Source organism: Felis catus, chromosome F1 (assembly GCF_018350175.1).
Source record: "Felis catus isolate Fca126 chromosome F1, F.catus_Fca126_mat1.0, whole genome shotgun sequence".
NCBI classification, from domain to species: Eukaryota; Metazoa; Chordata; class Mammalia; order Carnivora; family Felidae; genus Felis; species Felis catus.
In genome coordinates, this window is record NC_058384.1 from 27,060,318 (window position 1) to 27,074,928 (window position 14,611).

The 14,611-nt window shown below is 50.4% G+C and overlaps 1 protein-coding gene across 4 annotated transcripts in view; it reads right to left on the reverse strand.

The window, feature by feature from the left end:
- Nucleotides 1–3,156: 3,156 nt before the first annotated feature.
- KIAA1614 (uncharacterized protein KIAA1614 homolog) overlaps nt 3,157–14,611 on the reverse strand; it is a 58,726-nt gene continuing 47,271 nt past the window's right edge. For all 4 annotated transcript variants that reach the window (XM_045048514.1, XM_045048515.1, XM_045048512.1 and 1 more), the window contains 3 exons: nt 9,308–9,435; nt 8,486–8,670; nt 3,157–4,375 (listed from right to left, as the gene is read on the reverse strand). In XM_045048514.1, coding sequence (XP_044904449.1) covers nt 4,182–4,375; nt 8,486–8,670; nt 9,308–9,435 — 507 coding nt within the window. In that variant the 3' untranslated portion in view covers nt 3,157–4,181. The remainder of the gene's footprint in view (nt 4,376–8,485; nt 8,671–9,307; nt 9,436–14,611) is intronic.

Genomic DNA, 14,611 nt, shown 5'->3' on the forward strand with positions numbered 1-14,611 from the left:
AGGGGTCGGCCCAACCCGGGTGTTAGAGGGCCTCCGGATGAGGTGAGCCCCACAGGGTTCCAGGAGGGAGGACGTGCACAGGCTGGCCGTCACAGAGGGCCGGGTTCAAATCCATTCTCCGCTAGTAATATTTGCAATGTGACCTTAGATAAATTTAAACCTGAGTCTTCGGCTGCCAGTTTGCAAGCAGAGATAAGTAGTCCGCTCCTCGCAGAATTGCCTCAAGGATTCAGTACTGAATCCTTAACGTCCCCAACAGAGCTCTGGGAGATCGGAGGAGCAGAGCAGGCTGGGAGACGGCACAGTGCACGCCTTTGAATTAACCTTCACTTCCCAAATCCGAGCTGCGCCTGTGGTTCCTCCATCCTGAGACTCGGAACACTGCGCGAACCGGTCCCCATTCTGCGCCCCCCGCCACGCGTGCCAGTCCTGAGTCGCCTCGCTTCCCGTCCCATCCCTCCCTCCTGCTCAGGCCAGTCCTCCCGGTTGTCCGCTCCCGCGGTCCCCAGCCGTGCGTCCCTCTGGGGCAAAGTGAGGGCCAGCCTCTTCCCGGCCTCCGGCGCCCAGCGAGGGCTCCTGCGTCGTGTGTCTGTTGGGGGCTGGGAGCGTGCAACCCGTCCCCACCCCGCCCCCAGCCTCTGGAAAACTGCCGGCTCCAGCGGTCCTGCGCCTCCAACCGAGCCCGCGCCAGGCCGGGCGGCCCCGGGGCGGGGCAGTGCGGCCAGAGCGCCGTCTCCCGCGCCGGCCCCCGCGGACGCCAGGAAGGACAGCGCGGACACGACAGAGGGAGGGCGGGCGGCGCGCAACAAAGGCCGGGAGGCCGGCGCGGAGGGCACCTCCCGGGCGGCCGAGTGGCAGGGAGGGCGCACCCGCGGGGAGCCAGCCGCCTGTGCGACCTGCCCGGACCCGCGGGATCGCCCCGCCCGGCCGTCCCGACTTGCAGGCGACACGCGCGTCGGAGCAGAGTAGCCTGGCGGGGAGGGCGCGGGACGGTTGCCTGCGAACAGTCGCCTCCAGGTCGCTGACACGCGACAAATTTCGGTCCCCCTTCCCAGGGAACCTGGTGCCGGCTGCACTCCGCCTTGGAGATGAGCTCTCGCCCCCCGCCGGCCCCTCCGCCACCGAGAAGAGGCGCCCTGAAAAAAAAAAGGTTCTAGCAGGCGACGGTGGGAGGGAGGTTGGCCAGGGACCGCCTTTCCCTCCCAGATCCCCCCACCCCCGGCTTCCGCTAGCGACTTCTGACCTTGCGCCCCACCCCCACCTGTCACCCTAAGGATATTGACATGTCTGAGGCCCAAGTTGGAGCCACTTTCTGTTCTGTGTAGTCCCCAAATCTGATGGCTTCTGTGGAGAGAGCTCTGGACACAGAATACCAATAAACTGCCCTGGGGGGCGGGGGGATGGGGGAAGGTCATAGGTTAGGTACAGGAAAAAGCCACCTTTGCGCAGGCTTGTTATCTTCTGTGCCTGAACGTCCTTTTCTTCATCCTTCCTGTAAGTTCCTACTCATGTTACAAAACCCTGCGTGGGTGTCCCTTGTCGGTAAGCTCCCTCCCCGCAGCTGATCACTCAGGCTGTCTACCCCAGAGGCCAGGTGCCAGGCTCTCCTGCCGCACACACCAGGCCATGTGGGCATGTTTGTGTCTCCCTGAGACTATGGCAGCTTGAGCCCCTTTTTCTCATCTCCAGGGGATCCTTGTCTGTCAAAGGGCCTGGCTCCTAGTTACTCCACTAGGTTCTAAGCAGGCGCTGACAGTCCTGTGGGTGACACAGGGCTGACCTGGTTAGCAGCTCCCCAGACAGAGCAGATGGGGACGTCAGGTAGGTGTCTGGAGGAACCAAAGTCCCCACCCACCTACACGAGTCAGGGCCCCTGGCCTCACGTTACTCAGGAAGAAGTGCAGGTCTAGTTCACACAGTCCAGAGTGTCTACTCCCCTCTGTCAAGCCTTTTTCGGGGGGGGGGGGGGGAGGTGGGAGATGTCACAGCTGGAAGAGTGGCCTTGAGTCAGAGAGGCCAGGTCTGAATGTCCTGTCACTGTTGCTCAACTCAGCTCTCCATCTGTGTAAAGGCAGATGATACACAGGGCATAAATGGCAGGTCTGTTTTTAGGGACTAAATAAGATGTGTCAAGAGCCTGGCCCTGGCCCTGGGAGGTAACAAAAGCAGATGCCCAGTATTGCTTAGAGACCTTTCCCAGTCCTGTCCTGGCCAGAGCCCCCTACTTTCCCTTCCTTCCCAGCTGGAGCTGGGCAGGCACGTTGTCCTCACCATACAGAGAAAACAGAGGTGCCTTTGCTCCCATAAGTTTTTTTCAATATGAAATTTCCCAAGTTTCATGAGCTCAAGGCCAGGAATTGGGGGTACAGGAGCTGCCAGGGTTTTCCCCATGACCACTTCCTGTCCTGCCATGGGGCCATTTCCAAGCTTTGGGGGCCCCAGGTTGGTCTCTGAGATGTTCCAGCACCCTCTTCACACCCTGAAGGCCCAAACACTTGTTCCACTGGCCCCTCTGCTCACCTGCTGGAGCCACCCCTCCTCATTCCCCATCCCAGGTGGCTCAGTCTCCCCATCCTGCAGCGCTCTGGGGCTCTTGGGAGCACCCTTCACCCCCTAGCCTCCAGGGGGCAGTAAAGAGGGAGTTTTAACTGGCTCCTGCAGGTAAGGCCTGGACCCAGGAGAACATTCACTATACATTCCACAGGATTGCCAGTCCCCTCCCCCCCATCACCTTTCCCTCAGGCCACATGTACCCTTCAGTGACCTTGCCCAGTGAAAGCTGCTATGAACACTCATTTTAACTAAGGCTGTGTGTTTCATCAAGTTCTAAAACAGTACTGAACTGCTCACTGCACCCCTCACCCCAGCATCACCCACCGGAGGCCCCTAGCTCCATTCTTTCCCCTGCTCATAAACGCACCTTGCCCCAGGCTCCTCTCTCAGCCAGAGGACTGTCCCTGGAGGCTTCTGCATCCACCCTGGCTGTCACCCCAACCCTGGGGGACTACCCTAGCCTTCCCTCTGGCATGCTCAATACAGTTCACTTCTGTCCCTGTGTCCTCCCTCCCTCTGCCCCCAATTCAGGCCCCTGCTCTTGGCCACTCAAGGTCAAGTGAACATCCAGCCCAGAATTTAGCGACTTGGAGTGAGAGAAGCTTCAGCTTTGCTTTTTAATAATTTAAGACTGACACACGGCCATCCATTCCCAGAGAGTCCCAACCCTTTGGGCCTAGAGCAGGGAAGCAACCTGGTGAGACAGCCCATCCCCCTGCCTGTACCCTGTCATTGCACTTCCTGCTGACCCACCCACAGCTGCCACCGGGGAGTCTGGGCAGAGAGCTTGTGGCTGGGGACAGCCTGGCACCAGCCACAGCCATGCCCACACTCTACAGGAGAAGGAAGACAGGCCCTCACCGCCAGCTCCAGTGTTGCCTTGGGCAGAGGCAGAGGGCAGGCTGGTGGGGGCGGGGCTGGCCAGTCCTACTGGCCATGGCTGCTCTTCCTGGAAATTCGTCTGTTTTTTTTTTTTTTTTCCCTTCAACTTTATATATCACAAAAATTTCCCAGAAACTCTTAATATTCTGGCTACCAGATAACATCTCCCAGATGTTCTCACACCACACCACATGTTCCAATGTTTGGCTTGGAATATATGGCCAAGGGCTGTAAGGCTGTCACTCCAGGACACTTTGCCCATTTCCAGAAAAAGAACAAAGGTGTTCAATGGGATGTGGAAGGAATGAGACTTTAAAGGCAGGCTCAAGGCCAATATGGCCAAGAACTTTCTTTGGTTCTGGAGTGTGGAAGGCTGGGGGAGCCCTTGACAGAGAGTGGGACAGGACTTGGGGGTGAAGAGGTGGTCAGGGGCCAACCCCAGTACCTGCCGCCTCTCTCTCCTCTTGCCAACAAAGGTAAGGAAAGAGGCTGACCCCGCTTCTTGCATTGAAGGAGATCCAGGTCTTTTTTCCCCAGTTCCACGTAAATTAACATCCTTAAAACACACAAGCAGGCTCCTGCCCTCACGTATGGTGGTCAATCACGGACGCCCTGCCACAGGGGTTACATGCCACTGTCATCTGTCTTTGGTCCACAAAGCAGCTTTGTGCAGTGCATTTCCATTCCTCCTAGGCCAGTTCAGGGCTTCTGCGGGAGTGACTGTGTGGGGCGGGAGCACCGCTGGGTCACCGAGGGACGGGCCTCTGCCTCAGCACACGGATTGACAAGCTGTCTGCGTGGGCCAGGAGCTCCTTGATATGAGCCAAGCCCAGCCCTGCAACTTTGGCCCCATTTACCTCGAGGATCTCATCCCCTACCCCCAGCAGCCCTGAGTACAGCTTGGCCATGCTCGAATCAGCTATCTCCTGCACGTAGAACCCTGCAAAGGAAAATAGAACAATTTAACAGGTGAAATCCAAGGACATGCAGCTCTGTGGAACGCTGACCAGGTGGGTGCTGGTGAGCGTGGGGTGGGGAAGCAGGTGCTCACACAGGGCACTTCTCCATGCACACACATACACACACCCTCGTTATTCTACCTCATAACCACAAGGCTTTCTACATAGATACAGTGTGCCTGCCCTCATGGTATAATTTCATTTTTCTGTCTCCTCTTTTAAAATGCCCTTTAAGCTGTTATTATTTGTGTGTACCCCAGTGTGAATGAACTAACCTTATCTTTTTCTGGGATGAGCTTTGATTGTAGAATAAGGAGGAAACTGATGTTCGAAAATTAAGAAAAAGACCTACTATGTGCCTGGTACTGTGCTAGGTAGGATTCATAAATACGATCAAGTTGCTGTCTTCAAGTAGCTGGAGTGGTGGGAAGGCTCACTGGAGTAATGAACGTGGCTGAGGTCAAATGCAAATCTGGTTTGCTTCCTATTATTGTCTAGGACTAGCACTAGCCTCAATCTTCCTCGGATGTGGTGGCTCACTTGACCTTTATTCACACACATCCTGTCCCCCACACTGCCCCTAAGAAGGCCCTGCTGGCCAGTATGACCACATCCCCTGGGTCTCTTAGGTGCACAGTGAGCTGGAGAGAGCCTGCTTCTTCCCCTTTCCCTGGGTCCAACTTGGCAAACCCACGTCAGTGGAGCAGGCCCTGTGGAGGCTTGGGGCTGGCGAGGCTGAGTTCCCCTTGCCTCTCCTGGCTACACAGTGCAGGGAGTCCTGCTGAGGGACCCTTCTCACCTCAACTTCTGCTGAAAACCTTCCAAACTCCCCTTGGACTTAGAGATTAAAGGGTCTTTCAGGGAAAGCTGGCCACCACCCCGCTTCACAGGCTGAGTGCACGCAGGTATCTGAGAGCACAAGCCTGGGTGCGGACTGTGTGCAGCAGACATCACCTGTGGAACTCAGTGGGCAGCTCAGCCCCACCGGAGACACCCTCACCGCTGCCCAGCCCGAGCTGGCCTGGCCTGCACGCTGCTCTCTACTCCTCTTCCTGGAATCAGCGTCCTTAGAAAGGGCCGCATAGGGCACCTCACCCGGTTCTTCCGACTCTGGCCTGAAGGCATTTAACACACTCGGGCCAGGGGAGGTCCTCCCTCTGCTCCCCACAGCCCCATAGGAGCTTTGCTCAGCCCAGCTTCTGGCCCCAGCAGAAAGCAAGCTGTCCAAAGCTGCCCACTGAAATGGGAGTCTGGAAGCACCACCATCTCCTTTAAAGCGCCTGAAGGCTGATAACTCTGAGTTTAGCAAAACCAATCTTCTGACACATTCCCTCTCCCGGGGCTGAGTCGTGGAACTGCCTCTAGGTGCTTCTTGGCCGATCGGTGCCTTTGCCGCAGGGTCGCCTCCCTGCCCGCCGGCCTGCCTGCCATCCGCTGTGTGAAGCCTTTCTCCCGGCCCCATCTTCCACCTCTTCCGTCTGGGGGCTCTACCCGCTTGCCTGCCTCGTCAGTGTGCTGGTAGCGTGGGGGAGGCAGTGTGCTGCCTACAGAAATGGCTGCCCTACAGCAGACAGGCGGGTGCAGAGTGATGAGAAACCCCAGAAGCATGTAGCGGCCAGAGCTGGACCAGACAGACACTGACGTCGTGCCAGCGTTCTCGAGGAGTCTCTGAGGTAGGCTTCACAATGGAAAGTCATGACAAAAATGTGACGGAGAGATCGCTGTTGTAGGTATTTATTGCCTGCTGGAAATGGCCTTTGTTAAGCATGTATGGTCTCTATGGTACTCAGAAGCAGAAGACAAAGCCTGCTGTTCTCAAATGCTTGTATACAATCGGATGTGACAGCCAGCAAGTGAACCCCAGCATCCTGACGTTTTAGCGGGGAATGCAGACCAGCCCCAGCTCACGGCCCGCCTGAGGCCCAGCAGAAGTGGAGCCGTGGCTGTTGGAGGCCAGTCTGTGGCAAGGAGGCCCTAGGACCAGTCATGCTCCGGGTGCCTGCGGATCTCTGTGTTATATCCGATGGCCAACTGCAGCAGGAGCAGGGCAGGGGAGAGGTCGTACCAACCCAGGGGAGGGGTGCCCTGGGGGGCAAGCCAGGGCGGAGCCCAAGGAGCCCTTGGTCATTACAGACCCCTGCCCATCCAACATCAACTCCACGACAGGTGGGGGAGGGGCTCCCACGGTCTGCAAAGGGGCCTAACGGGACTTTTGGGGAGCATGAGGCGCATAGCACCATGTCTGGTTGTGTGTGACCTCACACGGACAGGCGGTACAGATCACGGTGGTCCCTGTTGGAGTTCTGCTCCCCAAATACAAGTTCTCTTTCTGAAGAGGGAAGGGGAGAAAAGAGCCGGGCATTTTCCTATGCACATCACTGGACACTCCTTATGACTCTTCCAGGTAGGTTTTATTATTTTCATTTTACAGATTCGAGAACTGAGATTCAGAGGGGTTAAGTAACCTGCTCAAGGTCACACAGCCAGCAGAGGCTCTGGAGTACGAACCATGCCGTGTTGTCTAACTCTATGCCTCTGTACCGCCCCTCTGGGAGGCCGACTGCCTCTCACCTGAGGAGGGAGGAAGCTGAGGGAAAAGGTGGAGTAGCTAACAGTCCGCTGATTGCTGTATGATGATCAGTATAGGTTCACAAATGCCATCTCCCTGTGAGGTCATTGTACCCTCCTAAGGTCTAGAGTGGGGAGAAACTCATTTTCTTCCTCTCACACTCATAGAAAATCCATCAGCAAACTGAGTCAAACTGCCTTCAAGTCAACCAGAATGCAACCACTTCTCACCATTTCCGCTGACCCCCCCCCAGCCCAAGTCGCCACTGTCAAGTTTTTCCACTGAAATAACTTTAAAACCGGTCTCCCTGGTCCACCTTTAACCCACTAACGTCCATTCACAGTCCAGCAGCTGGTCAGCGACAGTGTTACAAGCACAAATCAGGGCACAATAATAGTCCCTGCTCCAAGCCCCTGGTGGCTCCCAGCTCACTTGGCGGGAAAGCCAAAGCCCTTCTGGGCTCAGCGCTGTCTCTTCCTCTTGCCACTCTGTCCAGATCCACCTCCTTGCAGGTCTTCTGACAGCCAAGCTCATTCCCACCCTCTGGGCCTCTTCGAGCCCCTTCCCTCTGCCTGGAACGTTCTTTCTCCAGACACCATACTGCTGCTCCCTCACGCCTGTAAGCGCTGTTGTGTCCTCTGCACAGAAAAGCTGTCGCCCCTGCTCCCACAGGCACTCCCATCCCCCCACTCTCGGGCCCTTACCCTGCTTTGTTTGGGTTTGTGTCAGTGCTTTCGGCTCTCTGGCACATATAATGCAAAACGTATACAAATGCAAACCTTTTTGTAGATATAGTCTATCTCCCCCACTGGAATGTGGACTCCTGAGGACAGGAGTTCTGTCTGTTCTGTTTACTGCCAGATACCCAGCATTTAAAACACCTAGTAGGTGCTCAGTATAAACGTGTTGAAACAATGAATGATGGATCGGATGTCAGAACTTGCTGTGGTCTGCATATCTGGCAGTGAGCAGATTTTTCCCAGGTTAAATGACTTTGACCTAGGAGATCAAAGCACAGGACTAAACCCTCCTCAGCAGAGTGCAGCCAGGGCAGGATCCCTGTGAACATCACCCTTTGGAGCCAGCGCCGAGGGAGGGACCTGGACGCACAGACAGGCAGGCACATTCCACATGCCCAGACATACTCAGCAGCTGGAGGAAGGGAACCATTAAACACATCAGTCACATCAAAGGGATCGCCGGGAACCAGCAGGCACAGTCTCCCTTGGGCACTACAACAAAAAGATGGCCTTCAAGATTCTGATTTCAAGACGTCAGCAGAGAGCAGAGGGGCACTGGAGTCAGGCTTACTATCTCTGCCCCCTCCAGCAGCCCCACACCAGACCCTTCCAGAAGAGTGCCTGAAGGGAGAATTCCAGTCCTTTTGCTAAGAGGCTGTCTGCATTGAGAGCTCCACTTGTCAGCCACAGACTGGAAATGATCACGGCCAAAAGGCATTGCTGTGGTTTACTAAGGCCCCAGGGATGTGGAGCCCAGAAAGGGGTGGGGGGGAGGGGCTTACCTGAGTCCCGGCGCCCATTCCCAGAGGCCACACAGAAGCCAAAAGTGCCCTCCGGGGAGCGTTGTAGCTGCAGCTGGGTTGTGCCATCTGGGAACACCTCCACCACACGACCCACTGTGCGCGCCTGGCTGGGGGCGCTCACATCCTCCACGCTGAGGGCACGCTGGGGTGGGGCCTTGGCTGGCCTGCCAGGGGACCGGAGACAGTGAGTGCAAGGAGGGCTGGGCACTGGGACCCCACCATTCCCCACCTTAAAGGTGACAGATGCCTCTTGACTGGCCTCAACCAGCAAAAACAACCTGCTAGGATCAAGACTGGAGGGTTGTCACAGCCCCCTGCTACCCCCGCCTGGACACATGATTTCAAATCTTTGTGGGTGCAGAGACCTCTCTGAGAATCTAACAAAGCTATAATGTTATATAAAAATTCCAGGGGTGAACAGGCCACCTGAAGACCCTCCATGGGGCCCCGGGTAAGAGCAGCTAGAGGATCTCATCAGTGGGTGGGACTTCTCTAGGCAGGGTCCCAGGTCAGGTGCTTCTTTGGGGGCCCCATCTCTGGATCTCTAACCTGATCTTTAACTGGGTTAAGGAAGCTCTCTGATCTCAGGATGTTGTTAGACAGCAGAGGGATAGAGGAATCGAACCTTCCAACTCTACCCATTCCACCAACTCCACACCTTCTCAGAGCCCAGTTGCACAGGGCAAAGCACTGAGGTGTGGGTTCCAAGGCTCCTCTGGTTCCCGAGGCAGGAAGGAGTTAAGCCCATAGCTCCACTGCCCATGCTCTGAATTTACTCCTATACCACTTGCCCACTCTTACCGGACATCTGCACTGTGGTCCCCTGGCTCTCCTACCACGTAGAGGCTGGACCTGTCCCCCTTGCCACTCAGCAGAGAATGGAGGTTCTGAAAGGAGACAGCTTTCCGATGATGGTGAGACGGTGACACCTGGTGGTAAAGGTCCAATATTGCAGGTGAGAAAAGCCATGGAGGGGGCTGGGTGGGGGGGGGGGGGATGCGGGAGTTGACAGAAACCTTACCCCATCCATGAACCTGAGGGTTTTTTAAGAGAGTAATGATACAAGTTTTTGTCACTACTTCAAAGTGCCCGTCAGGAATCACCATGATTTACTTAAGAAGATGGACCCATACAGGTGATCAGGTTCAATTTTCTTTGGCTGAAATAACTTAGTACTACTAGAATACTAATAATTTCATTGATTATGAAAATCTAATTTTCTCTAAGAAAAAAGTGAAAGCAAATTAACTACAGAATAAATATGATTTTAGAATTAAAATATTAAATATTTTGTGATTGTTTAGTATCCCTTTTATGGTTATTCACATTAAAAATGTTTATCTAAGGACTTCCAGGGAAAATGGCAGAGTTCAAAGATCCTAAACTCACCTAGCCCCATGGATATAGTTATATAACACCATATTAGATAACCAGAAAACAACCCAAAGACTGGTAGAACAGACTCTCCACAGCTAAATGTAGAGAAGAGTCCATGTCCAAGAGGGTAGGAGGGGTAGAGATTTCCGTGGGAGCTAAATGGACCTACAGGACTGTCCCAAGGAGGGAGGGAGGCTGGGTGCAGAGAGACAAGGGGACCAGATCCTCACATCAGGTACATCAGGCATGAGGAACCTGCACAGGGAAGATGAATCCCCATAACATTCGGCTTTGAAAACCAGATGGGCCTAATTTTGCCAGCTTTTAAAAAAATTTTTTTTAATGTTTATTTATTTTTGAGAGAGAGAGAGAGAGAGAGAGAGAGAGAGAGAGAGAGAGAATGAGCAGGGGACGAGAAGAGAGGGAGGAAGACACAGAATCCGAAGCAGCTTCAGGCTCTGAGCTGTCAGCACAGAGCCCGCCGTAGGGCTCGAACTCACAAACCGCAAGATCATGACCTGAGCTGAAGTCGGACGCTCAACTGACCGAGCCACCCAGGCGCCCCTAATTTTGCCAGTTCTTAAAATCAGCGAGGCTTAACACCTGGAAAAATCAGTGGGCTTGGATCTGGGAGACTTGGGAAGATGATGGGAAACTGAATCCCCACCCTTAAAGAGACAGCACAACAAACAGCCCCACTGAGGTACAGCATAGAGAAGCAGCAATTTGAAAAATGCCTGGGGTATATGGGAGGGAGATTTGTTTACTAATCTCAGAGCCTGTGCTAGAAGGGCAGGGATCTCTGGGAGAATTCTCTAGGAACAAAAAAGTCGATAGGAACCATTTCCCTCCCCTGCCCCACAGCCTAGATACACAGACAGCTGGGGGAACCAGCACAGTGCTGACACTCTCCACCTTACTTGCTAACAGCACTGCCCACCCCCTCATTCTCCTGTGGCCCTGCCCCCCTCCAATAAGCCTCGGTGGGAGTGCATCCAAAAGTGGTGCCACAAGTCTGGCAGTGTGTAAAGAAGCCCTGACAGTGACTCCTACCCTGAAGAGAGGGGAAAACAACCACACACAACAGTGTGTGGCCCTAGCACCACAATCTGGTCTGACATAGGCCCCACCCACCAACAAAAGCTTCTCAGAGGACAATGCAGAGAAAGAGCCTTGTAGTTCAGTGCTACTGCATCTCTGGCAAATGCCTACTCTGACTTAGCTCAAGCCTAAGGCAGGCCAGGAGTGGCCACTAATACCACAGGGGCCAAACACTGCCCACAACAGGTAAAGACAGTCATTTGCAGACAACTGGACTAAAGGCAAAAACAGCTCAGCCACAACAGAAAGGTAAATGCAACACACATAAGAGACACCCCCGAAGCACCAGGTTCTGGGGAACAGGGGACACTACACTACAGTGCATTACAAGACCTCTTCTTCATAAAATTTCTTTTCAAAAAATTTTTAATGTTTATTTATTTTCAAAGGAGAGAGAGACAGAGCATGAGTGGGGGAGGAGCAGAGAGAGAGGGAGACACAGAATCTGAAGCAGGCTCCAGGCTCTGAGCTGTCAGTACAGAGCCCGACATGGGGCTCAAACTCACAAACTGTGAGATCATGACCTGAGCTGAAGTCAGATGCTTAACCAACTGAATGACCCGGGCACCCCGAGGCCACTACTTTCAAGAGCAGGAGACATAGCTGACTTTCCTAACACACAGAAACAGACACAGAGAATTAGACAAAATGAGGAGACAGAGAAATATGTCCCAAGTGAAAGAACAGTACAAAATCACAGCAAGAGAGATAAACAAAATGGAGATAAGTAATATGCCTGATAAAGAATCTAAAATAATGGTCATAAACATACTCAGTGGACTTGAGAACAGAGTGGAGGACCTCAGACCCATAACAAAGAGATAGAAAATATAAAAAAGAACCAATCAGAGATGAAAAGCTCAATAACTGAAATTAAAAACACACTAGAAGGAATAAATAGTAGACTAGAGGAAGCAGAATAATGGATCGCTGACCTGGAGGACAGAGTAACAGAAAGCAATCAAGCTGAACAGCAGAGAGAAAAAAAATTAAAAAAAAAATGAAAACAGACTTAGAAAACTCAGCGACACAATCAAGTATAATAACATTCTCATTATAGGGATCCCAAAAGAAGAGAGGGAAAAGGGGGCACAAAACTTCCCAAATCTGGGGAAGGAAACAGAAATCCAGAGCCAGGAAGCACAAGAACCCCCAACAAAAATCAACCCAATGAAATGCTGAAGTCCACACCAAGACACTTAGTAATTAAAAAGATAAAAAGTAGTGATAAAGAGAATTTTAAAAGCAGTAAAGAGAAAACAGTTACATACAAAAGAAACCCTATATGGCTATCAGCTGGTTTTTAGTAGAAACTTTGTAGGCCAGAAAGGAGTGGCATGATATATTCAAAGTGCTGGAAAGAAAAATCTGCAGCCAGGAATACTCTAAACAGCAAGACTATCATTCAAAATAGGAGAGATAGAGAGTTTCCCAGAGAAACAAAAGATAAAGGAGTTCATGACCACTAAATCAGTCCTGTAAGAAATGTTGAAGGGAAGTTTTTTGAGTTGAAAGGAAAAACTATAAGTAGGAGTAAGAAAACTATGAAGCACAAAGGTGGTAAAATTAAGTGTATCTATAAAAAATCAGTCAAGATAATCACAAAAGAAAAAGCTGAAAAGTATGACACCATATACTTAAAACATGGAGTGGGGAGAGGAGTAAAGAATGGGTTCAAACTGAAGTGACCATCAACTTAATATGGACTGCTATATGCAGAAGATGTTATATACAAACCTAACAGTAACCTCAAATCAAAACCAGTAACACATACACAAAAAATAAAGAGAAAGGAATCCAAGTATATGACTAAAGAATGCCAGCAAACCATGAGAGAAAAGCAACATAAGAAATGAATAGAGAAGAACTACAAAAACAACCCCAAAAGAAGTAACAAAATGGTACATATGTGTCAATAATTACTTTGAATGTAAGTGGACTAAACTCTCCAGTTAAAAGACACAGGGTGATGGAATGGATAAAAAAGCAAGACCTGCTGCCTACAAGAGACTCATTTTAGACCTAAAGACACCTGAAGATTGAACGTGAGGGGATGGAGAAGTATTTATCATGCAAAAGGATGTGAAAAGAAAGTCAGGGTAGAAATACTTACATCAGACAAAATAGACATTAAAACAAAGACTGTAACAAGAGACAAAGAAGGACACCATATCACCATTAAGGGGACAATCCAACAAGAAGATATAACAATTATAAGTATTAATGTAGCCAACATGGAAGCACCCAAATTCTTAAAGCAATTAATAACAAATATAAAGGAAGTAATCGATAGTAATACAATAATAGTAGGGGACTTTAACACCCCACTAACATCAATAGGACAGACTGTCCAACCAGAAAATCAACAAAGACACAGTGGCTTTTAATGACTCACTGGACCAAACAGACTTAACAGATATATTCAGAGTATTCCATCTAAATACACATTCTTTTCAAATGCACATGGAACATTCTACAGAACAGATCACATATTAGGCCACAAAACAAGTCTCAACAAATTAAAAAAGATCGAAGTCATACCATGTATCTTTTCTGACCACTTTTCTTATCTTTTCTAGTTTCTAGTTGAAACTAGAAATCAACCACAAGAAAAAAATCTGGAAAGAACACAAATACATGGAGTTTAAATAACTTGCAACTAAGAAAAAATGAATGGGTGAACCAAGAAATCAATGAAGAAATTAAAAAATACATGGAGAGAAATAAAAATGAAAACACAATGGTCCAAAATCATTGGGATGCAGCAAATGCTGTTCTAAGAGGGAAGTTTACAGCAACACAGGCTTACCTCAAGAAGCAAGAAAAATCTCAAATAAACAACTTAACCTTACAACTAAAGGAACTAGAAAAAGAGCAACAAACAAAACTCAAAACAAGCAAAAGGAAGGATATAATAAGTATTAGATACAATATATAAGGATATAATAAATATTAGAGCACAAACAAAATAGAAACTAAAAAAAAATCCTTATTGGCTGATCGATAAAACCAGGAGCTGGTCCTTTGAAAAGATCAACAAAACCAATAAACTTTTAGCCAAACTCATAAAAAAAAAATAAAATAAAAAAGAGGGGGAGAGGAGAGGATTCAAATAAACAAAATCAGAAATGAAAGACGAGAAATAACAAATGACACCACAGAAATACAAAGGATTATAAGGGAATATTATGAAACAAACTGGACAACCTAGAAGAAACAGATAAATTCCTAAAACATATAACCTCCCAAAGCCAAATCAGGAAGAAATAGAAAACTAGAACAGACTGAATACCAGCAATTAAGTTGAATCAGTAATCAAAAAAATCCAAATAAAAGTACAGGGCCAGACAGCTTTACAGGTGAATTCTACCAACCATTTATTTATTTTTTACTTTTTAGGTGTATTTATTTTTTTGAAAGAGAGAGAGAGAGAGAGAGAGAGAGAGAGAATCCCAATCAGGCTCCATACTGTCAGCATGGAGCCTGATGTGGGGATCGAGCTCACAAACCATGAGATCATGACCTGAACCAAAATCAAGGGTTGAATGCTTAACCAATTGAGCCACTCAGACGCCCCTCTAGCAAACATTTAAAGAAGAATTAATACTATTTTTCTCAAAGTAATCC